Here is a 24304-nt window from a genome sequence, read left to right as displayed (position 1 = left end):
GTGACCGACTTCAATATCAGTGTTCGCTGCTGCTCCAGGCTCCTAGAGGGGCCCCGCCCTGTAAAGGGCCGTGTGAGTGCTGGGGGGTCATCTGTGTCCTCCTCACGCGCCCAGCTGGCCCTGCACGCCCCTGACCTTGGCCATGCTCTGCACTTGTCCTTGTGAAGCAGGCCGGCCGTGCCTCCGTGCCTCGCTGTCCATAGGACTCTTCCACCTGAGAGCAGCTGCGCCTGGTCCCGCCTGTGAGCGCACAGTGGTCCTGCTTACAGGGCACATTTCGTGCGGAGTCAGCGAGCTGGGCTGAGGCAGCGGTGCCGTGGGCCCAGGTGTTCTGGTAGCTCAGCAAGACGAGCCTGCAGCATCTCCTTTCTACACCTGTCCCGAGGTCAGAGTGAACCTGAGTCCAGCACGGCCCCTGAGAGCTTCTGTGGCTGCAGAGGCCGGGCGGCTGAGTCAGGGTCTGGAGGGGTCAAACCCACACCTGTGTAAGGCTGGCAGGCTGGTGGGGAAGCCCCGGGACCCGGCCTTGGCAGTCAAGCCTGAAACAATTATTGGCGACTATGGACAGATCAATGCTTCTGTGAATGAGTGTCAGCTCACAGACACCTCGCTCGTTTGGGCCTCGCGTGTCTACTAGGAAGCCGGTGAGAGGGCAAGCCCTGCCAGGCTAAGGGGCCGGGGAGTGAAATTGCTGGTAGATCGCTGGTGTCCGGGATATTGAACCAACTGAGTGGTTCTTTTCAACTTTGTTTCAAGCAGGTCCCTATGATAGGAAGCCAGCTCTGTGCCCAGAAGGGTAGAGACCCCAGGAGTGTGCATATGAGAATTCTGGAAAACTTTCTGAAAAGCTTCACACCTCTACCCCCCAGAAGGAGCGCAGGAATTTGCAAGCTGGTGGAGAGGAAGCCGTAGCGGGACGGAGGGTGCAAATGCAGAGGCATGAGGGGCTCTGGCAGGCGGGGAAGGTGGGGACAGGCAGGTAGAGGGAGGCCCCAGTCCTCGGGCAGCAAGGAGGGTGGGGGCTCACACAGGGCCTGTGGGCTGCAGGAGGCATGGTCCCAGCGACAGCCTTTCCGCCATTGGCCCTCCTTGCCCCCTTTCTGGGGAAAAGAGGAACTATGTGGGGACGCAGGGGATTTCATCGGGGCCCCAAGGACAGCGGCGTCCCAGCCCTGGAGCTCCCTGCCTGGCAGTCACCTGGGCCCAGAGAAATATTGGCGGCTTTGGCTAACCGAATTATTCTTTCGGTTTGAACCAGCTCCCCATTTGACTCAAATCCGGCGGCACAAGGAAAGCGCTTCCTCAGCTCATCTGGGCGGCGAGCCCGGGGGGCAGGGGCGCGCGGTGCGCTTTGGGGACAGACTCTGCGCTCTCCCCTCCGCGCCCCGCGGTGGGGGTGGGGGGTGGGGCCTTGGGGGCGCTGGCTGCCTCCCTCTCCAGGGGTGGGGGTGGGCTCCTCCCCTCCACCCTGGCGCCCTCCCTGGCGATTGAGGACAGAACGCGACTTGGTCCACAAAGCACGTGCCTCAGGCACCAAAATAGAACCAGAAAAATGCTTGGAAAGAATTTGCTGTTTCCAAATGAGCGTCGTAATCGCCGTGACGGGAAAAGTCGGTCTTGTGGGACTTCCTTACACGAAGTTAACAGTTCAGCCTGCTTTTATTCCAGATTCCCCGGGGGGAATGGGCGCGGTGACCTTTTTTAGGGTGTAGTGTCTCCCCACCCCCTCCCCAGGGCCCTCCGGCCTCAGTGCCTCTCCAGTGCACCCGAATATTTTTGAGCCCCCTTTTCAAATCCCTGGGGCCACGGGGCAGCCAGCTGTTATTTTGCAGAATTTCTCTCACCGCATCCTCAGCAGTTCTGCTATTACTGCTGCCACTGACTCACAGGGGAGGAGGGGATTTCTGAGCTGTTTCAGAACTTAACCAGAATATTAGGGGTTTCAAGCAGCCCTTGTTTATTTTTTTTAAAAAAGCCCCCAAAACTAACAGTATATGACACACGGGAGAAGAAGGAGGGAAGGTGGGGTGGGCAGGGAGGGGCCTTCCAGGACCAAATGGCCCCATCTGCTGTGTGCTCTGCCCCCTTCCTGGCACCCTGGCCCACCCCACACCCTCGGCTTTGTCCTGGGCTGTGGAGAAGGGCTGGTATTTACAGAGCTTTCTCCCGCTGGGCAGGTGCTAAGCCCTTTAGAAGAAATAGCTCCTCTGGTGCACACACTGCACTAGGAGGTGTGACGACTACTATGCCACCCTCGTTCAGTAGACAGGGAAACGGACATGAAGGACTTAGAGGAACCGTGGCCGTCTGCCTCAGCGGGCGCCTTGGAGGATGAACAGACCACCAGGTGGACCTGGCAGGAGGGAGCAGCACATGCAAACACTCAGTGTCAGGAACAGAGCGTGGGGCGCTGAGAGGACAGGCCCCTCAGTGTGCCTGTATTGCCAGGGTTCTCAAGGCGGGGAGAGGCCAAGCATGGCTGTGCCCAGGAGCTGGTGCTAGCCCAGGCCCAACACCCAGAGAAGCACCTCCATGCAGCCCTCGGCCTTCAGCTGGGGCCAGCACCAGGCAGGCAGGTCTGTAAGGGCCTATGAGTCCAAGGCAGGGAGGGAAGGCAGTTGTGGCTCAGCGACCAGCCTCATGGCTGAAGGCACGAGGCACCGATGGGCAGCTGGGGAGACAGAGCTGCTGGGTGTCTGTCCCCCTCAGGGCATCCAAGGCTCAAGGTGGTGCCCCAGTGTGGAGAAGGACGCCTCCAAGTTGGGGCCTCTTGGAGAAGCTCTGGTGGAGTGTATACATGTGTGCTTCTGTGCGTGAGCTGTGGGCTCCTCTGCAAGCAGGATGCGTGTGCAAACGCACAGCTGTGTGTCCACAGGTTTGCACATGTGTGTCTGGTATGCAGGAGCAGACAATGTCCACCAGGTTGGGAAGAATTTGAGCTCTAGGAGAGAGGGCCTGGGACTGTTTAGACCCGAGTTCCCCTTGAACTACTGAAGGCCTGTCAGGAAGGGAGGGCGGTCCCCCACCTCCCGCCCATGCGTGGCAGTCACAGGGGGATAATGCCAAGATGATGAGAGCAGGGACCTGGACTTCAGGTATGGGATTGAGTGTGGGTAGAGGTGGGGCCAATGGGCCCCAGATAACTCCAAGCCTGGAAGCTTTAGGTGTGATATCAGCCAAGTTCCATGAGTGCACTGGCGAGCAGGGACTAGAGCAGTACCCCCAAATCCTGGCTTCCAGTATTGAAGGGGTTAATGGGGCCCACTTGGGTTGGAGTTGAATCACTTGCCCACAATCCTTCCCAGCATCTTGGTATCATGGCCAAGCCTTAAAAGCCCACCAGGGCCCTTGGGACCGTTAAGCTACAGCCTGAAAACCTGGAAAACCTGAGAGGGAGGGAATCTTAGGGTCCAGCCCAAGCCACTGAGGCCGGGGCCTGGGCGACTCAGCCTGGCCTCCTCGAGGTGCACACAGGGCAGGGCTGTGCAGGGGGCCGCAGCGGCCAAGGCTCAGTTCCCTGATATAGGAACGATGCCTATGTGCTCAGAGATATTTGGGTCTGTGATGGGTTTTTAAGTATCTGCTTCTTTTGAGAAAAAAAATCATGTCAGGTCTGTTTTTGTTTGTTTTGTTTTTATTGATTTCAGAGAGAGGACAGGAGAGGGAGAGAGAGATAGAAACAATGATGAGAAAGAAACATCAATGGGCTGCCTCCTGCACACCCCCTGCTGGGAATGGAGCCCACAACTAGGGCATGTGCCCTGACTGGGAATCGAACCTTGACCTCCTGGTTCATGGGTTGAGGCCCAACCACATGGGCCACACAAGCCAGGCAGTATCTACTTCTTATTTCTTCCACAGGCTCAGAAGCACACAGAATCTGCTCAGTTTTCACATAAAACCACTGACACAACAGAATGACCATTTGTTGAAGGCCTATGTTAATTCTATCCCTCACAGCTATCTTGCAAAGTAGCTATGGCTGACCCCGTTTTACACGTGGGGAATTGAGGGTTAGAGATGGCGAGTAACTCTTTCATGGTCACCTGCAAGTGAGGGTGCCTGGCTGCAGAGCCTGGGAGGGGCCTGTTCCAGTGGACTGGCTGAGAGTGAGCACAGCCTCTGGGGAAGTTGTGAGCCTCTGTGCCTCCCTCTGCCCTTCTGTGAAAAGGGAATTAACAGGTACCTAAGTCTGCGCTGGGCGTGCGACTCAGGTGCTGGGAGCATGTTCCGTACACCAAAGGTGTGTTCAATCCCTGGTCCCCGCGCATGCGGAGCCAAGCAATCAATGTTCCTCTCTCACACAGATGTCTCTTTCTTTCTCTCTCTCTCCCTAAGATCAATAAACATATCCTTGTGTGAGGGGTTTTTTTTGTTTGTTTTTTTTTTTAGGTAAAGAAAAAACTATATTTTAAAAGTGCATAAGTCTGCCCTGGCTGGGTGGCTCAGTTGGTTGGATAATCCTCCCGATGCGCCAGGGTTGCAGGTTCGATCCTTAGTCAGGGCACATACCAAGACTTAACCAATGAATGCATAAATAAGTGGAACAACTCAATGTTCTCTCTCTCTCTCTCTCTCTCTCTCTCTCTCTCTCTCTCTCTCCAATTAAAAAATAAAATTAAATAAAAAGTTTTTAAGTCATTGCAAGAATGAATGTGTGTAAGGTGCTTAGAGCTGGGCCTGGTCTGCCTGGAGGGCTCAGCGACTGTAAGCCTGAGTTATTCCGTGCTGCCTTGGGGACTGGTGTGAGGAGCCAGAGGGGAGTGTCAGGGCCCCAGTAGCCTTATCTGCCAAGGCCCACGAGGATGAGATGATACCTGTGTCTGGCTCACAGCTGGGACCCAACTCATGTTGGCCCTGGAGGGGGCTTAAGGGACAGGTTCTAGCGGCCAAGAGGCGCTTCTAGATCAGCTTGCCCTCCACAGCTCATCACAGTCCTGCCCTCAGGACTTCCCTGCAAGTCCAGAGGGAAACTGGCACATTCCAGGGGTTTTGGGTCCTCCCTCTCCTCTCTAAGTGTCAGGTGGGCCTCCAGCCCTTCACTTCGATGGCGGGACTGCAGCGGTCAAGATATGAACTCTGGAATCCAGGAGGAAGGGGGACACTGAAGAAGGGGGGCCCCTGGTCCTCTCTAGCATCGTCCCCTCCCCTGCATTCACGTCGAGGGTCACCCCCATTAGGAACACTGAGAAGGCAGCTCCAAATTTCCTGAAGCCCTTAACAACGAGGTAAACTAAGGCCTGGCTGCCGATGCTGCCTGAGCCCATGGCCCAGCTGGCAGGGCCCTGGCACCCCGCCCTTCCTGGCTGTACTCCAGCCAGAGCCCGCCTCTGCCCCTCTGATGTAAGGTGATATTTTAATTTTCTTACAAGGAACAGTGTTTAGAGAAATGACTTAACCAGATTACTCATCGCCTATAATGACTTGGCCTGACTCCGAGACTATTCCTAGACGTGACGCCCAAGGCTTTGATTCTTACTCTCTTTTCTTTCTAATACCAAGAAATGACAGCCTGTGGCCGCCGGCGGCCCCGCCCCCCGGCCCGCGAAGCATGCTGGGAGACGTAGTTCTCCCCCCCTCCCCCAGTACACACACACACACACACACACACACACACACACACACACACACACACACGTGTGTCCAGGGCATCTCTGGGGGGGGGGGGGGGGCTTGGGGCGGGGTCCTGGGAACCTGATGTGATGAGGAACCCTACAGCCAAACCGCGGTGCGGCCAGGGGACAATCATTTAAGCCTGCGTGCCTTGGTTTACTCACATGTAATGGGAGACCGTCATAGCATACAGGGTTGAGGGTGGGCTAAGACTTTAAGTAAAAGCGCTACACAGACCCCAATTTTAAAGTCTTTGTCCAGGCCATTTGTACTGACCCCCAGCCTAGACTTACCACTATGTGTCGCAAAGCGCCACACAGACCAGACTTTAAGTTTCAGGGTCTCCAGGACTGAAGGGGTCAGGGCAGGCCCACAGCGCCTTTCCTCACTCCTGACTGTCCAGCACGTACTCTCGGCTCCTCCCTGTCCTCAGCTGGAAGGGAATATGGGGGTAAATGCCAGAGTGCCCACCTCATAGGGCTGGGGTGACAGCAGTGAGGTAATCCTCAAAGATGCTTGGTGCGGTGTCTGACAGAGGAAACACTGGGCAGCTCGGTGAGTATCTGACGTAGGAATGGCTGATGCCCTGCAGCCTGTGAGGCTGGCAAGGGCTACACCCTCTGGATCTTTGCCTGGTCGTGACCATGTCCCCAGGATCTAGCCCAGTGCTGGCACATAGTAGGGTCACCACAGATGTTGGATGAGTGAGTAAATGAAGCATTACCCCTGCTTTCCAGGTGAGGGACCTGAGACGCCGAGAGGTCAAGTGACTGCCCAGGGCCACACAGCTGGGCGGTCTGAGTGGGGATACACACCACATTTTCTCTCCTTGTCCCGTCACACACACACACACACACACACACACACACACACACGCACGCACGAATTGGACTTTCACCCTTCAGGCTCAGGAAGTGCAGAATTTTGGTTTCCAGCCTGCTGGCACTTTGGTGAGAGGAGGTGCTCCAGCCCATCCCAGCCCAACAAAGAAAGTCGGTCCAGGAGGGCAGGGCTGAGGGGTTGGAGGGGAGAGGAAAGAGATGGCCAGCTGTGGACTGGCGCCCAATGTGGACAAAGCTGGGAAGCGAGTTTTCACATTTCGTGGGGCAAGGCCTTGGCGGTCTGGGCTGGAACCCTACCCTAGCACCACGCCTCTCCACTCTCTCACCCCCAGCAGTTCCCCAAAGGCCCTAAGCTATTCTTGGCTTTTTCTAAAAGAGGCATTTGAGCCATGAGCCAATTTTTTCCATTCCTGAGCTGGGTATCTCTATTTTGGGCGTTTGTTGTTTTCCATGAGTTGCGAATGCTGCTGTGAAGCCGGCCTTTCCTGGACAGCTAGCGTGAGGGAGCAAGGCGGGAGCAAGGCGGGAGCAAGGCGGCCAGCGGTTAAAAATACTTCCCGCTTCATTTCTCCTTTGAAAACAAAGCCCTGGGGGCCTTGTGCAACAGCTGAGCCTGGAAACAGTTTCCCAGGGCAGAAAACTGGCAAGCCAGAACACTGTGTGTTGTTTTCTGAATGCACTGGGTCCCAGAAGAAGCCACTGACAGTGACTTGCTGTGTGACCTCTGGCAACTTGCTTAACATCTCTGGGCCTGGTGGCCTCCTCTCCAAAATGAGGCCAGGGGAGAAGAAGACCTTGAATGGTCCCCCAGCTCTGAGAGCTCCAGAATAAGAACCACCCCCAGGGCCAGGTTTTCTTCTTAGAACTGAACCAGCAAGGGGTGCTAGGACTCAGAGGCAGGAGTTAGGAGGAGGCAGTTTTTAGCTTGGACTCTGGGAACATTTTGTGAGCTCCTGAGCCCTGAGAGTATTCTATGGGTTCCAGAATATTCTCAGAGGATTTATGTGATTGAAAAGAGGTTAAGCACCACCCTAGCCAGTTTGGCTCAGTGGATAGAGCATCAGCCTGCGGACTGAAGGGTCCCAGGTTCGATTCCGGTCAAGGGCACGTACCTCGGTTGCAGGCTCCCTGCCCTGGTTGGAACCATGCGGGAGGCAACCAATCAATGTGTCTCTCTCACTTCGGTGTTTCTGTCTCTCCTTCTCCTTTCCACTCTCTAAAAATCAATGGAAAACATCCTCGAGTGAGGATAAAAAAACACACACACACACAAAAAGAACTGTGTAAAAAAAAAAAAAGGGTTAAGCACCATTTAGGGGGATTAAATAAAGACACTGTGGTAACCACACCTGTCACATAGCCTGTCTCATTTGACAAGCAGATGTGTTCTGAAGTGGAGGAATCTCTAAAATATACTGATGGGGGAAAAGCAAGTTGCAGAATGCAACAATTAGAATGGCATCATTTATTTTAAAATATAGTATTCATAAACATAGTTACATATTTTTCTACACCATGGATGCATATATTTATGAAAACACCTAGGGAAAATTCTGGAAGATTTCACCCAATCTGATAACAGTCCTTATCTCTGGGGCAGGGAGGGAACTGAATGTGGAGTGATGTCAGAGAGCACTGACTGAATGTTTTTATAGGAAGAATGCATTTATTAGTGGCATGTGGCGGTTGTGTGTGTGTGTGCGTGTGTGTGTGTTTATTGAGACATACAGAGAGACACCGAGACATTAAGGGCCAAGGCAGCTGCGCTCTGGTGGTTGGAGGCTGGCTGTGGGCAGGAAATAGAGGTATGTTAGTGGCTGAAGCAACCAAGTGTTTATGCTTTTAGGGAAGCAAACAAAGATGTCATTCCTAGGTGAGATTTATTGGCCGTTGTAAATTACTTTCTATTGCAAACAGTTTCCTCAGGAGACAATTACATTTTGATCATATTGTTCCCAGGTTGGCACAAGCAGGTGTGGACTCGCTGAGGCTTTGCACAGCAGTTACTGTCTGTACCTGTGGGCTTGGCTGTCTAGACGGCAGAATAACTCCATCCCATGTGGGATGAGCTGCTGCTTTGTGAAGTAGTGAGTTCCTCATAAGAGGGGATATCCAATCCAGGAGGGAGGAGTTGGTCGAGACTCTGACCCGGAGGGCAGCAGCCAGGTCTCCATCCTAAACCTCAGGCAATCGATCTTTATAGAATGGATGAAGGTGGGACTAGGAATCTGTTAAGCTTTCTGATAGCATTTCATCGTAGTGTCTACCACCACACTCTCGGCTCTCTCGGACAACCTGTAAACTGGGAAGTGGGGTGCACTATCTATTATGATCACCATTATAATGATTGTTTGGGGCAGTTAGTATAAATATCATCAGTGATGTGTCTGTTACCAAATCTATAGGTGCTGGCTCTTACAAACCAACCCATCCAACCCACTACAGTGATGGCAAACCTTTCGAGCTCGGCGTGTCAGCATTTTGAAAAACCCTAACTTAACTCTGGTGCCGTGTCACATATAGAAATTTTTTGATATTTGCAACCATAGTAAAACAAAGATTTATATTTTTGATATTTATTTTGTATATTTAAATGCCATTTAACAAAGAAAAATCAACCAAAAAATGAGTTCGCGTGTCACCTCTGACACACGTGTCATAGGTTCGCCATCACTGCACTAGGAGGTAGTAGGCCACAGCGTCACCCACTCTGGGCTGAGCCCGGAGAGATCGTCCATCCGAGGGCCAGAGAGTACGGCCAGGGTTCCAGGATCTCCAACCTGCAGCCAAGGTCCTTTGTTTAGGGTGATGGCTGGGCAGAAATAGTTGCAAGCAGAGTTGGGGGGTGCCTGGGTATGAGGGCTCCTTAGCCATCTGTAATTGCAGCCTGTGCCTTGCTCCCGTATTCCAGGCCTCAGTTCCAGCCACCAACTGGACATCTCACTGGCTCCCCCCTTCCTCACCAGGGCTCAGGGTTCCCCCTTATGCTCCCCTTCCTCGGCCATGATCCTGATTCTATTAACAGCACTGCCAAGAGATGCCTGAGGGGAATGGTGAAGGAGGCCTCTTCTGGAGCCGCAATGCCTGGGTGTTGCTTAGGCGCCACCACTTACCAGCTGTGTCACTTGAGCTAATGAACCTCCCAGAACCTCAGTTTACCCTATAAAATGAAGACAGTGATGGTGTGGAAGGCATAGAACTGTTGTATCAAAACTAATCAACAAAAAATTGTGAGTGCTTGTGTTAGGAACAAAGCTTAAGTCCTCGCTGGCCACACGCTGAGACCTTAGGCTCTTTTTCAGAATGGTGGTAAAATAAATATAACATAAAACCTACCACTTTAACCATTTTTTTAAGTGTACAGTTCGGTGGCATTAAGCACATTCACATTGTTGTGCAACCATCACCACCATCTGTCTCCAGAACTTTTTCATCTGGCAAAACTAAAACTATACTTATTAAACACCCCATTCCCCCCCCCCGCCCCCGAGCCCCTGGCAACCACCATTCTACTATTTGTCTCTATGAATTTGACTTTAATACTTATATAAGTGGGATAATGCAGTATTTGTCCTTTTGTGTCTCGGTTATTTCACTCAGCATAATGTCTTTGAGGTTCATTCATGTTGTAGCATATGTGTTCCTTGTAAAACTGGGTAATATTCCATAATATTGTCAGCATACACTCCCGCCTACCCACTCACCCACCAGTGGACACTGGGTTGCTCCCCTTTTGGTTTTTGTGGATGATGCTGCGAGACCAGGGCTCGCAGAGCCAAGCCTCAGTTTCCTATTCTGTGATGGGCACATGGCCAGTGCACATGCCAGGCAAGCTGCCCTCCTCAGCTGGCTCAGCATCTCCTCTGGCCCCCCTCTCCCAACTAAACCTCACCTCACTTCTCCAAGCAGGGGCCGTGGCACATGTAGCTGACACGCTCTGTCTTCATGACATATGTGGACATTGGCCACCAAAGGCAGGTTTCCTGTTCTGGGCACTTCTAGGACCGCACAGAGCTTTGGCAAGGCCTTGCTGGTTTGGGCTGGGGTCCTGGTTGAGCTAACACTCACCACCTCAACTTCAATGTTGAGCTGGACCCAGTTCAAGTCAGTCAGCAGCACTTGCTTACGCCGCCCACCCCGCGGCGGTCTGCTGGCAGGGGGTTTCCCAAGCCTCCAGTTGTGCCTCTACAAGCAGCAGTGATTCCGGGGGTCCTGCTTTAAGGCGAGGAGCCTGGGGGAGAGCGCACTACCACTCCCAGAGTACTCCGGGCTCAGGGGGCGGCCCCTGCCCACGGAGACTCGGACCCACCAACCAGAGTTGGAGAGGGGCGGGGTCAGTGCGGAGATGGGGGCGGAGCCGGCGGTGCTGGGGGCGGAGCCTGGCGGTGCTGGGCGGTTCTGGGGGCGGAGCCGGCCGGGGCGGGGCGGCAAGGCTGCCAGAGCGCCGGGAGCGCGGGGTTCGGAGCCGCGCGTGCGGAGGGCTCGGCGCACCGCGGGACCTCGCGGGGCCATGGGTAAGCCGCTCGCGGCCGGCGGGAACGGGCTGGAGGCCCGCAGGGAGCGCGGGGCTGCGGCGCTGGGTCTGCCCGGGCCTCGCGGCCGTGGGCGCCGCTTCGGGGAGCGGAGCGGAGCGGGGCTGGGGCTGGGGACCCCGCCGGCCCCGGGACTCAGCCTGCCCGGGGCCCAGCGCCTCCGCCCGCTCGGGAGGGAGGCCGGGTGGCGGCGCGCGCTCTCCGAAAAGGAGACCGAAAGTTCTGGCGGCGGGGCTTCCCGGCCGTTTATCTCGAAACTCTTCTCGCGTCTCCTGACCGAGACGCGCCGTCCTCGCGCTGTCATCCCACTTCCTGCCGCGGTTTCCCTCGCGCGCTGGCCTCAGCGAATTTGTTGTGACAGCTGTCCGCGCCGTCGCCGCTCCCGCCCCGGCTGCGCCCCTCCTGCCCCCGCCCCATCTGCCCCGGGACCCCATTGTCCGCGCCCCCGCTGCCCCCCACCTCCAGCGCTCCCCTTCGGCCCCTGCCCTCCTTCTGCGCCCGCCCCGGCCTCCCACCTGCCCCCTCCGCCCCCACCTGCCCCGCCCCGCCCCCTCCCCGCCAGCCCCAGTTCTCAGAACCCGCCGCGCGGCCGGGAAAGGCTCGGGTCCGAGGCGCTGCCCGCCGCGCCCGCCGTTTCCTGAAAGTGACGCTGCGCGGGTTTTGAAGAACTCGCCCGGCGCACTTTGAAGAATCGCCGGTTCCTCTTTCCGCCGGGCCGCGCGGGTCCTCGCCGCTCGCCGCCCTTCTCCCGCCTCCCCTCGCTCTCCCCTCCTTCCCGGGGCTCCCTTCGGCCGCCCGGCCGCGCTCCTCGTCCCCGCGGCGGCCCGGGGGTCGCCGCCCCCCGCTCTCCTGTTCTCTCTCGTCTACCCCCCTCGGGTCTCCCGAGGGAAAGGCTGCCGGGAGGGGTCGGGTTCCTCCGCCGCGTCCAGGGGCGCCACCCACACCCCCACTCCTGCAGACCCGCTGGGGCGCCGGTGCGGGTCCTTGGCGGAGTCGCCGGCCGGCGGGGCGCGTCTCCGGCCGGAGGGACGAGAACCGACACTCCTTGCCCTTCGGACACCGACGCGCGCGCCTGCAGCACAGGGGAGGGGAGGGACGGCGGCCAGGAGGTCGGCCTGCGGGCTTGCAGCGTCTGGGAGCCCGGACCGTCTCCACTCGGAGCTGGAGTGGCAGAGGTCGCGAGGCCTCGGGGACACCCCTCCTTTGACTTAGTCTGAGGAACTGATGCCTGGAGACCACGGGGTCCCGCAGTGAGGAGGACAGCCCCCCCCCCCCACCTCCCCTTGTCTCCTGTCTCCGGTGGGAGACCCGCTGGATAGCCCGCACTCCCGCCGGTCCCCGCACCTCCCGCGGGCTCAGGCTGTGCCTGTCCTGTTGGCCACGACTCACAAGCCCCTGGCCTGGCTGCTACGGCTCTCCCGCCGCGGGAAACAGGCCGGGGCTGGAGCTGCAACCGTTCTCATCAGATGTGGCCCAGACGGGCGAGAGGGGCATGGGGCAGCCCTGTCCTGGAATGGGGCCCAAGGACAGGGCAGAGCTGCTAAGAGGGACCCCACGCCCCTCCCTTGTATACTCTCCAGGCTGGCAGGCTGCACCCAGCAGCTGGCAGGCCTGTCCCCAGCTGGACTGAGGCAAGGCTGGGCAGAAGCGGCACGCTGAGCCGTCGGGGTCCATGTCCAGCTGTGTGTCCTCAGTGCTGGCTGGAGAGCAGCCCTCCAGAAACCGCCCCTGGAGCAGTGCCACACAGGACTCTGCCAGGCAGCCGCTCCTGGGCCACGAGTGGACTGGCAGCATCAAAGGCTGCCTTTGTATGGGCTCCCCCTGAAGCGAGGAAGGACGAGCCGTGCATCTCAGGGGTGGGGCCGTGTCTGCAGGTTGTTGCTTAGGCCGCTGGTACCATTATTGTTAAAATTGACACAGAGCTCTCAGTAGGTGACTTTTCATGAACGGAAGTGTCACTTCCATCACACCAAGTGTGAATTGGGTGGGGCCGGAGTGGGAGGGATAGGGGGGAGTCGGGCAGAGGTAGTGTGGCCTGGCACTGACTGGTTGTATGGCCCTGAACTCGTCACCGCCCAAGCCCCTCTCTGGGCATCAGGAGTGTCTGAGATCAGGTGGCTCGTGCGGGTCTCGGGCTGATGTCTGTGGAGCACTGGTCCTGCCATACACTACTCTGGGCCGTGGACATGGGGAGCAAGCAGGGCACAGACCTCAAACCTCACAGAGGGAGGTGTGTACACACGCACACTCATGCACATGTGCACACTTACACACATTTGCAGTCACGCTGTCACATACACTCACGTACACATGCATTCACACTCATGCACACATGCACTCACACACACAGTTGTATAGTTACACATGTACACAGTCATACAATACACTATACACTCTCACAGTCACCTTCATACACACACTCTCACATGCACATTCTCATGCACTCACACTGATACATTATATACACACTCTCATCCACGCTCTCACAAGCTCTCACACACGCTTGGCTGTGGTTTGTGGGGAAGCTCATTTCTCACTTTGTTCTGCTCAGCACCGTGGGCCTCTGGAGTCTAGCACGGCCACTTTATAGGTGGGGACACCAAGACACAGAAGCTGTGACTGGCGTGATAAAGGCGTACCTGTATGGTGGCAGAGCCCCCTCCCCATCACTCCTCTGCACCTCATCTGCTTTCAGCAGGCTCTTGTCAGCACATGACAGTATGATGTCACGGGAGGCTGCAGACCTGCTCGGTCCCTTAGAGCGCCTGGGCACAGATAAGGAACCTGGGTCTCCCTGCTCCTGTTAACAAAAACCTCCAGACCTCAGGGTGCTGCATGCCACCTGCGCTGCTAATAAGCTGTTACTGAGACTGTCTGAGTCTTAGGTATTGTGTCGGTAAAAAGGGAAATACCCACTGGTGGCTGGGAATATTCGTGGGATCATGTGCCAGACGCCTGGTGCCAGGCCGGCCAGGGCACTGACGAGCTTCTGGAGTGAGGAGCATGGAAAGGAAGGAGGGAATGGCTGCAGGGAGCACCGTCCGTTGGAGTCAGAGGCTGAAACCAACTTCTGCACGGCCGTGGTTTAGGTTCTGAGATGAAATGAGATTCCTAACACAGGAAGGGTCTTGAGCAGTCCCCTGCCCAGGGAGGCCAGGTTCATTGGCCCAGCCTTCCTCTGTCCTCTTCTCAACCGGGAAGCGAGGGGGTGTCAGGGGCCGTGGAGCCAAGTCCTACCCTCGATTATCACGGCTTTCCTCACACTAGCATCTCACTTCAGGAAATGTGAGGGATACGCTTAAAAGCCAGGACACCGGGCCTTTTACAAGGACCGTCTGCAAAGGGAGACCTGCCTCTCTGGTCCTGAAAAGGAAGATGCATCACCCAAAGGTGTTACTTCTTCTCAAAGTTATTTCTACATTTAAATGCACTTCAGTCAAAACCCAGTGGATGTTTTATTTTTTTTAAGGGAATGTGACAAAATTATCCTAAAGTTCGGGTGGAACTTTTTTTAAACAGAAGACGAATGCTGGGACATGCTCTGGGTAGTAAGTTGTCTCACCAAGCCATAAAAATGACAACAGTGTGCACGGGTCCCAGCATTCCAGTCAACAGGACAGAACCGAAAGCCCAAACCCGTCCCAGATGCCCTCCGGGGAAGCCTTTAGATGGTGGGAAAAGTAGCATTTCAGATTATTGGGGGGAAGGGGGTCACTCAGTCACTACTGGGACCATCTAACCAGTGGGGGGAGGACTATGGTTAAGGTCCTGATTTCATACCTTATAGATTCCAGATGTATGCAAAGTAAACAGTGAAGCCACCATCACCATTATTGTCATTATTGCTTCCTGGTGGAAAAAGCAATGTCCGAACACCATTCCTATGGGGAGCAGGGCTGTGTCCTTGAATCTGCCTCCTCTGTTACAATAGGGCATCGAGCTTTCTGCTCAGAGGGGTCTGTGCCTGTAGCTCAGAGCAAGACAGCCGTGTGGTGGCTCCCTGGCCACAGCGTCCCTCAGGGCAGGTGGGCTCTGCCTCTGCAGGCAGGATGTGGCCGGGAGACCCATGGCCCTGCGTTGGGAAGTGTCAGAACTAGAGGCTGGGCAGGTAGGGGGGCTCGCCCGTCACCATGGCAGGGGAGTTTAAATTTATTTGTTGCAGCAGAACCCTTTTTGCAAATGCAGATTTCCTGGAGCCCCGTCTACAAATGACTGGGAAGGAAGTGATTAGGGCAGAAATGAGATGGGATGAAATGAGATTCCTAACACAGGAAGGGTCTTGAGCAGTCCCGAGGCACCCTGGACTCTCCGTCCACCATCCAAGGCTGTGGCAGCTGCAGCCAGGCCCAGCCAGGAAGGGAGACATACTGGCCTTGGTTGGGGGAGAATGGAGGCCGAGTTCATGTGGGGACTCAGCTGGACACAGAGGTAAAGAGTCCCTTTGTGGCTCGATGCGGGCGCTCTTATCCCTTTGCTGCCTGGGATTGAACAGCTCAGGTTGGTGACCTCCTTTCCAGGTAACTGGAGCGCCCGCCTCCAGGTGTCTTTCCGAGTGTGGCCCAGGCAGAGCACCGACTCCGAACCCGAACCCCCGAAGAGGGGACTAGAGATCCTCTGGCCAGGGGGCTCAACCTGGCTGCCCCCGGGTGCCCTGGGGAGCTTTACCTCCGAAGCCCCCCCGGCAGGACCCTAAATCACACAGGTGGGGGTGGGCAGACAGGCATGGGTGTCTTTAGAATGCGCCCCAGGTGATTCTAAAGGGCCTGTTCCCACCCCCGTTTCTCTGAGCCCAGGGCAGCGGCTTGCAGAGTCACATAGCCAGTTTGCAGGAGGCTCCAGTGAGAAGCGCAGGTCCCAGGGGCAGATGGGGAGGAGCCTGCGGTGCTGAGGATCTGAGCCCGCAGGACAGAAGGGAGAGGACGCAAAGCAGGGTGGAGGGGCCGGAGGGGAAAGGAGAGAAGCCGCTGGTGGCAGGCGCTCCCGTGAGCGGGAGACTGTGGGAATTCACGGACAGCAGGCGGAGGACTTGAATCAGGAGGGAAGACAGGCACAGAGTCAGTTGCCCAAGGAGAAGTATCAGTCTCGGGGGCGGGGGGCGGTCATTATTGTTTTTTAATCCTCACCCGAGGATGTTTAGAGAGGAAAGGAGAGAAACATCAGTGTGAGTGAGAAACATCAATTGGTTGCCTCCCATAAGAACCCTGACGAAGGATCAAACCTGCAACCTGGGAATGTGCCCTGACTGGGAACCGAGCCCACAACCTTTTTATTTTAAAGTATATTTTAAAATCATATTTTTATTGACTTTAAAGAGAGAGGAAGTGCGGGGGATAAAGAGATAGAAACATCGATGAGAGAGAAACACAGATTGGCTGCCTCCTGCACGACCAGTAGTGGGGATGGAGCCACAACCCTGGCACGTGTCCTGACCAGGAATCAAACCCATGACCTTGTTTCATGGGTTGATACTCAACCACTGAGCACCCAGCCAGGACTGGGGGCGGGGGCGGGGGGGTCATTGTTAGCAACTGGCTGTTTCTGGAGGCCAGCCCTGCCTCTGGTGGTCAGAAGCCAGCCTGGGCAGTGGCTGTGTCTCTTCCTGACAAGCATTCCCCTCACCTGCAAGGGTCCTGGTGACCCTTCAGTTCTTTCCCAGGCTAGTTAGGCTCTTCCTCAAGGCCTTGCAAACAGTGGCGGTAACCACAGCAGCCACAGTGGTGGCCGGGTCAGTGGTGGATGGGGTCAGACAGACCTTGTCTGAATTCTGGTTTCCCTCCCCGGCTCCAGCTCTCCCCTCTTTAAAATGCGATTCCTTCTGGGACTGAATGAGAGAGCCAGGGTCACGGAGCCGAGGACCCACAGTGTGAATGTTGGCAGGCATAGTGGCCCTTCGGTGAACAGCTGCTGGGGGGGGGACAGCATCCAGTGGCCAGAGGTGCTAATAGCATGTGCTTCTGGGGGCCCCGGCCGCGTGGGCCATGTTGGTGTGGGCTGTTGTGAAGGAGATGTTTTCTGTCTGGGAAGGAGGGGGGCCCCAAGTATCAGAAAGAACCTGTGTTAGCCTCACAGGTTCCCAGCAGTCCCTGGAGCGAGCCAGGACTATGGAGCAGTTCATGTTAGATGAACGAAGGGAAAAAGGAAGGAAGGGCGGTCAAAGATGTGGCTTCCTGGTCTTGTGTCTGCTGCCAGCCTGCCACGTGGCTCGGGCAGTTTCCGTGGCGGTGCTTTGGCCGTGGCAGGGTGTGGAGGTTTTGCACCCATCAGCTCACGGCTGTGCTGAGCGAAGGGCCCGTGGCCCCCCTGCACTCACCCTCACTGGCCGATAGGCGCAGGCAATCAGGACGGTGGAGGAGTGAGGAGGCCAGACAGAAGCAGGAGACGGTACTTGGCTGGGAAGGGCCGTGCAGAGGAAGTGATTGTCAGGGGGAACTGAAGGGTCACCAGGACCCTTGCAGGTGAGGGGAAGGGGGGCCTGCAGATGCTCAGGGAAAGGCTCAGTGCGTCACAAGCAGGAACTTACTCCTTCCTGAGTGATTCCTGGAGGACCTACGGGCCCAGCACCCCTGCGCTGCTTTGGGGGCCCACACACGTGGCAGCTCAGCGGTGCTCCCAGGTCCGCTGAGCTGCTGGGAGAACCTCCGGCCTGAATGTGGGGCAGATCTTGGAGACAGGTTTCCCCAGCACCATGGCCCAGCCTCCTCGGACTGGATCCCCAGCTGGCTGGGGTTTCTTTCAGAGATGGGGGGAGATGTGGGACAAGGAAGGACGAGTGGCAGGTGTGTGATGGGGGGTGGACCCGGGAGAGCAGAGGGTCAGCTGAGGAGGGAGAGGACCCTCCAGATCCGGCGCCTCCCCAGGGAGCCTGTCCTCCCTGCCTGCATCTCACGTGTCCCCTGCTCTCTCCCTCTTCTTCCTCTCCTCACAGCACCTCCTGCCGAAGGGAAAAGTAGACAGTCAGAGGGGGACGATCCCCCAGACCCACCGGTGTCCCCTCAACCCGATGGTGAGCAGAGCAGGAGCCAGAGCCCAATCCAGCTGGAGGTGAGTTAGGTGGTTCCCCGGGGTCCTTTCCAGGTGAACTTGGGATGTGCTCCCTCCCCCACTGCTGCAGAGCCAGGAGCGGGCCGGCCCTGCTCTGGGAGGTGTGGGAGCCAGGCAGGCAGGAGGGCTCGCCCTCGCCAGGGTGGGTGCCAGACTTCTTTTTCATAGCGGAGCCCTGGATCAGCGAAGCTTGCCTGGAGCTCTGATCAGACGACACAGATAAAAGCACTGTCCTATGATGCAAAACTGCATTTACACCCGTCCATCCGCCCACACGTATAACGTGGACACAGACGTCCCGGGTGAGGTCAGGGAGGCTGAGGAGCTGTGGGGACACAGCAGAGTGGCCGGCTCGGCACCCACTCATCTCGGCTGTTTGCTTTGGCGGCAGGCTGGAGTGAAATCCTAATCCATGTAGGAGAGTGGTCGCCCGTGGTCACAGTTTAATGGCCTGCGTGGAGTTCAGAGAAGCACAAATGCATGTGACGAGCTTCTTTCTGGGGCAGCACCACCCAGAGCCTTGGTCTCCAGGATGTTAGTTTCATAGGTAACGCGTGAGCTTGCGTGTTTATTATCAAGAACACGGAAACGGCACTTGGTGGACTATCTGGGGAACGCATGGCTCTCTGTGCTGTTCCAGGTCCTTCTGGTATTTGGGGCCTCCCACCCACGACCTGGGAGCTTCGGTTCCCTGAGCCCTCAGCCCCGGCCTCGCCGTACCCCCTGCCCTGAGCCACTAGCCCGATGAACAGCACCAGGAGGGACTGCACCTCTGAGAGCAGAAGCCAAAAGTCCTGTGCATTCGACAGTGTGCCAGGAACCGGGACGCGGCCCCTCCTCCCTGAGGTCAGCACAGCCCGGCGGGTCAGGGAGGAAGGCACCACGGCCAAGGCTGGCTGGGCACAGGCCCGGCTAAGCAGCCCCCAGTGCCAGAAAGCCACAAGCACCTTTGTGCCTTTCCTTTTTTTTTTTTTTTAATCCTTACCCGATATGTTTATTGATTTTAGAGAAAGGAAGGGGCGGGGGGAGAGAGAAACATCAAGCTGTTGCCTCCTGTGTGCACATCCTTTCGGTGTACGGGAATGCTCCAACCAACTGACCCACGGCCAAGGCTGCTCCTTCAGCTTTGACCCCTGGGGCCACCTGGGGGCCTAGGGACACAAGCCTGTCTCCAGGAACTCAGTCTGGTAGAGGAGCCGAGACGGAGATGTCACCCATCTCGATCCAGATAAAGAGGTGATCGGGCCGGGCCGGCGTGGCTCAGTGGTTGAGCATCGACCTAGGAACCAGGAGGTCACGGTTAGATTCCAAGTCAGGGCACATGCAGGTTGTGGGCTTGATCCCCAGTGGGGGGCGTGCAGGAGGCAGCTGATCAATGATTCTCTCTCATCATTGATGTCTCTATCTCTCTCTCCTCCCTTCCTCTCTGAAACCAATAAAAATATACTTTTAAAAAAAGACAGAGGTGACCTGTGGCTGGAGAGAGGCCTGGAGAAGGTGCGAGGCTACGGCCACCTCTGGAGCCAGCCTCTGTGGACCTGGCCTGGGGCTGGGGACAGCAGCATCTTTCTGGCACCAGAACAGTCATCCAGCCCGAGCAGTAGGCTGGCTACTAGGGGCCTGCTCCCTCCTGTGGGAGCCTGGGGTTGGGGCCCAGTGGTCAGCCCGTTCCCAGCCACCCACTGGGGGCTGATCCCTCTGCCTCCTGCTCTTTCCCTAGGACTCCCCCGAGGCAGGCGGGGAGCGGGAGGAGGCGCAGGAGCGGGAGGAGGAGCAGGCCTTCCTGGTCAGCCTCTACAAGTTCATGAAGGAGCGACACACGCCCATCGAGAGGGTGCCCCATCTTGGCTTCAAGCAGAGTGCGTCCCTGGGGTGCAGGCAGGGAGGGGGGCCCGGTAGGGGACCCCAGCTAGGCAGGGCATTGGGGCAGGCACCTCCACTCTGGTGACCCTGACACTACCAGCCCACAGGGTTACATATAGGGGTACCCCCTTCCCGGTGCTGGGCTGGCAACGGGCGGGGCTGCATCTCCACCTTCACCAGCCACTGGGCAGCAGTGCCCAGGACCCGCCCAGCCTGCTGTCCATCGCAGTGGCCCTGGTTCTGTGCCTGCCTGACAGGCCACGGGAATGGGCTGCGGGCCACCCTCCTATGGCAGAGACTGATGGTGCCCTCCCCTCTCTTTTCCCCAGTTAACCTGTGGAAGATCTACAAGGCCGTGGAGAAGCTGGGGGCCTACGAGATGGTAAAGAAGGCACCCCTGAGCCCTCAGCAGGCTGGTCTCCCACTGCACCCAGGGGCGCTGGGAAAGAGGAGAGCCCCTTGGAGCTTCCCTGGCCTCCAGACAGGAGGATGGGGGCCCCGGTCCTGCCCCTCCCAGCGCCCCTGCATGCAGAGGGGAGGGAGAGGGCTCGCCTGGCCCGCTGGTACTTTGCTGCTCAAAGCAAGTTTCCTCTTTCCCCATCTGTTCTGCCTTCCCCGAGCTCGGAAAGCTGCTTGGGCCAGCAGTCCAGTGGCAGGGGTGGGGGAGGGGGTGCTGGCCTGCCGCCAGATGAGCCCCTCCAATAACCTCAACCTGGCCTCACTGCTAGCGGGCACCCTGCCTCACCTGGTGCCCTTGCAGGTGACCGGCCGCCGCCTCTGGAAGAACGTGTATGACGAGCTGGGGGGCAGCCCAGGCAGCACCAGTGCGGCCACGTGCACTCGGCGCCACTACGAGAGGTGCGGCCGGGGCAGTTCCAGGGCAGGGGTCCTGCCCTCCCGGGGGTGTGGTGCAGGAGTGGGTGCCTGAGAGTATACTGTGGACAGGGGTGGGGCAGGATGAGCAGTGGGGTGTGGGGCGGGTGCCCTGCCGCTCAGGGGAGCCCGGCCGGCGGGGCAAGCAGGAAGAGGTGGCCGGGCAGCCTGCCCTGTCCAGAGTGTGCAAGGCGGCAGGAGGAGCGAGCGGGTGCCTGCCGGGCCTGGCCCCTGGTGGACGTGCTGCTCCTCCTCAGGCTGGTCCTCCCATACGTGCGGCACCTGAAGGGGGAGGATGACAAGCCGCTGCCCCCCTCCAAGCCCAGGAAGCAATACAAGATGGCCAAGGAGCCTCGAGGGGACGACGGGGCCACCGAGAGGCTGAAGGCCAAGGAGGAGCAGCTGGGCCAGGTGAGCCCCGAGCCCCAGGGCCACCAGGTGAGCCAGGACCTCCCTGCCTGCCTCTCAGATGTCCCCCCCCCCCCCCTACTGTGGCATGGCCGCACAGCGCCCTGCCCAGAACACCGAATCTGTTGGTGTAAGTTCTCTGAGGCCTGTGGGGTCTGCCGCCAGCCTAACTCCACCCTCCGGGCCCTGTGTCCGGACACCAGGCCTTTTGAAAACGAGACCTTTTGAAAACGTTGTGCAGAGCCCTGGCCGGTCTGACTCAGTGCTTAGAGCAGTGATGGCAAACCTATGACACGCGTGTCAGAGGTGACACGCGAACTCATTTTTTAAAAATAATATATTTTATTGATTTTTTACAGAGAGGAAGGGAGATGGATAGAGAGTTAGAAACATCGATGAGAGAGAAACATCGATCAGCTGCCTCCTGCACATCTCCCACTGGGGATGTGCCCGCAACCCAGGTACATGCCCTCGACTGGAATCGAACCCGGGACCCTTAGTCCGCAGGCCGACGCTCTATCCACTGAGCCAAATCGGTTTCGGCGCGAACTCATTTTTTTGGCTGATTTTTCTTTGTTAAATGGCATTTAAATATATAAAATAAATATCAAAAATAAGTCTTTGTTTTACTCTGGTTGCAAATATCAAAAAATTTCTATATGTGACACAGCACCAGAGTTAAGTTAGGGTTTTTCAAAATGCTGACACGCTGAGCTCAAAAGGTTCGCCATCACTGGCTTAGAGGGTCAGCCCACGGAATGAAGGGTCTCGGGTTTGATTCTGGTCAAGGGCACGTGCCTCGGTTGCAGGCCTGATCCCCGGCCCCGGTTGGGGCACATGCGGGAGGCAACCAGTTCATGTGTGTCTCACACTGATGTTTCTCTCTGTCTCTCCCCCTCCCTTCCTCTCTCTGAAAATCAATGGAAAAAATATCCACAGGCAAGGATTTAACAAAACAGGGCATACCGTAGACCTTGCCTGACTGTGCCCATGGCCAGGCAGGGGGACAGTGTATGCAAGAGTAATTTGGAGTTAGTGCCAGTTCTCGCCAGCCTGCTCAGTGGCTGGATAAGTTGCATTACTTCAACATTTAAAAAATAAATAAATAAATAAAAACAACAAAAAGTGGTGCACAGAGGCTGCTGGGTGCCCCTGGGCCCTGCTGGCACCACTTCCCTGCAGGACGCATGGCACATGCCCAGCCCTGAGGCTGCCCTTTTCTCATTTTAGATGATGCCAGGAAGGACCAAGATCGACCCCATCGACCTGGTGAGGCCCCCCAGCCAGGAGCCACCCCAGGACAGAACCGAACAACCAGGCCCAGCTCCCGGGTCCTCTCTGCCCTTCGTGGGTGCCAGCGGCTGCCCTGAGGCCTACAAGCGGCTCCTGTCCAGTTTTTACTGCAAAGAGACACATGGCATCATGTCACCACTGGCCAAAAAGAAGCTCCTGGCCCAGGTGAGCAAGGCAGAAGCCTTGCAGTGCCAGGAGGAGAGCTGTCGCCACGGGGCAGGTAGCCCTAATGGGGAACCCCAGGCGTCCCCGGCTGCTCGCCCCCCAGAGAGTCCCCGGAGCCCAGGAGGGTCACCTGAGAACCACAGGCACCAGCTGGCCCCTCAGGAGGGGTCACAGGGCCCTGGTGGCAGCCTCGGGGAGGAGGCTCAGGCAGGCCCCCACCCGCCAGCCCCCACCTTCACTGGCTGTTTCCATGCCTACCCCACCAAGGTGCTCAAGCCCATCAGCCAGCACCCCCGGGACTTCTTTCCCCATCTCAAAGATGGGGTGCTCTGGGGATCCCCTGGAAAAGAGGAGGGGCTGCCAGTCAAAGAGTCGGCGCTGGTGTGGGGTGGGGATGTCAACCGTCCCTCTGCATTCCACAGAGGGGGCTCCAGAAAAGGCAGCCTCTGCCCCAGGCCCAAAGCCTGCTGGGTGTCCCCCATGGCCAAGGTTCCTGCTGAGAGCCCCGTGCCCCTGCCCGCTTTCCCTGGCAGCTCAGGCCTCAGCAAGCGCAGCCGAGAGGAAGAGGGGTTTGTCCCTAGTGGCAAAAAACTGCAGGCAGTGCCTCCCTTTCTCAAGGAGGCGGATGCCAAGGAGTGTGGGGCCAAGTCTGTGGGGCCTGGCGTGGCCGTCTCCTGCTTGCTGGGCCCAGCCCTGGGGCCTGCCCTCCCAGAGGCCTACAGGGGCACCATGATGCGCTGCCCACTGAACTTCACTGGCACCCCGGACCCCTTAAAGGGCCAGGCTACGTTCCCCTTCAGCCCCCTGGTCATCCCAGCCTTCCCGGCTCACTTCCTGGCCACTACAGCCCCCTCACCCATGGCCGCTGGCCTTATGCACTTCCCCCCAGCATCCTTCGACAGCACCCTCCGCCACAGACATTGCCCAGCCTCATCGGCATGGCACGTGCCACCTGCCACAACCTATGCAGCACCCCACTTCTCTTTCCACCTTAATACCAAGCTCTAGGTTGGAGCCACGGCTCTGCACTATGCTGTGGAGAGTCTGATGCAGCCTGAGATGGCGGCACTGCCAGGGGGCTTTGGGCTGGAAGCTCATTCCTCAGGAGAGCTTGGCTGTGCCCAATGCAAGAACGGGCCCATGGGGGGCAGCCTGGCTCAGAGGGTGGCAGTGGGGTTTGTCTCGGTAGCCTGGGAGCTGGGGTCCAGTTGTAGGAAGGCCTTAGGAGAAGCTGGTGCAGGGCAGGGCTGGCAGCACCCAGCTGGGCCCCAGAGCGGAGGCCAGGAACGGGGTGAGGGGCTGAGAAGCCAGCTAGTAGCTTGAGGCATCCAGATACCCACAAAAAACCCAATAAAATGCCGTGTGAATCCACTGCCCTGAGGCGTACATGGTGTGACCTTCTCAAGGGCTGGTGAGGCAGGGGCGTGTTTGGGGTGGGGCTGCCAGTGGGAAGGCAGTGCCCCTCTTGGGCAGGGAGGGGGACACTGGGTTAGCAGATCCCTGACTTCTGGCCTCAGATTGGTCAACGATGGCCTTTCCTAGCTCCCCTGGATCTCACCCTGCCTTCTGGGGTGCTTACAACCTCAGACCCTGGGGGGGCAGTTAGTGTGACCACCCCTTAGTTACCAGGTGAGCAGGTCGAGGCCAGGACCGCAAGACCACTGAGTATGACAG

The 24304-nt window shown here is 57.6% G+C and overlaps 1 protein-coding gene and 1 non-coding gene across 8 annotated transcripts; both read left to right on the top strand.

Annotated features, from left to right (window-relative positions):
* The first annotated feature begins 10870 nt into the window (after nt 1-10870).
* ARID5A (AT-rich interaction domain 5A) lies at nt 10871-24002 on the top strand. Of its 7 annotated transcripts, XM_036302258.1 has the most exons (8): nt 17919-18028; nt 18420-18575; nt 18669-18874; nt 19749-19887; nt 20221-20273; nt 20652-20749; nt 21022-21202; nt 22403-24002. In XM_036302258.1, exons 3-8 carry the CDS (start codon nt 18773-18775, stop codon nt 23636-23638), a joined length of 1809 nt encoding a protein of 602 aa, XP_036158151.1. In that variant the 5' UTR covers nt 17919-18028; nt 18420-18575; nt 18669-18772; the 3' UTR covers nt 23639-24002. The 7 variants fall into 7 exon arrangements, with proteins under 7 accessions (XP_036158154.1, XP_036158150.1, XP_036158155.1 ...); XM_036302261.1 differs by lacking the exons at nt 18420-18575; nt 18669-18874 and adding an exon at nt 10871-10969 and having other exon boundaries at nt 17913-18028; nt 21022-21175; XM_036302257.1 differs by lacking the exons at nt 18420-18575; nt 18669-18874 and adding an exon at nt 10871-10969 and having other exon boundaries at nt 17913-18028.
* LOC118652499 lies at nt 22131-22264 on the top strand. Its single transcript, XR_004966646.1, has one exon. It is a non-coding gene; the product is annotated as a small nucleolar RNA SNORA58 (small nucleolar RNA).
* Nucleotides 24003-24304: the final 302 nt, after the last annotated feature.

Source organism: Myotis myotis, unplaced genomic scaffold, assembly GCF_014108235.1.
Source record: "Myotis myotis isolate mMyoMyo1 unplaced genomic scaffold, mMyoMyo1.p scaffold_m19_p_30, whole genome shotgun sequence".
Lineage (NCBI taxonomy): Eukaryota > Metazoa > Chordata > Mammalia > Chiroptera > Vespertilionidae > Myotis > Myotis myotis.
Note: the sequence above shows the minus strand (reverse complement) of the source record. Positions and strands in the feature narration are given on the sequence as shown.

Bases quoted from the DNA above. Each gene is read 5' to 3' on its own strand.
- ARID5A (XM_036302257.1), top strand. The intron at 20,274-20,651 runs GTAAAGAAGGCA...GTGCCCTTGCAG, and splicing joins AGCTGGGGGCCTACGAGATG to GTGACCGGCCGCCGCCTCTG. The intron at 20,750-21,021 runs GTGCGGCCGGGG...GCTCCTCCTCAG, and splicing joins ACTCGGCGCCACTACGAGAG to GCTGGTCCTCCCATACGTGC.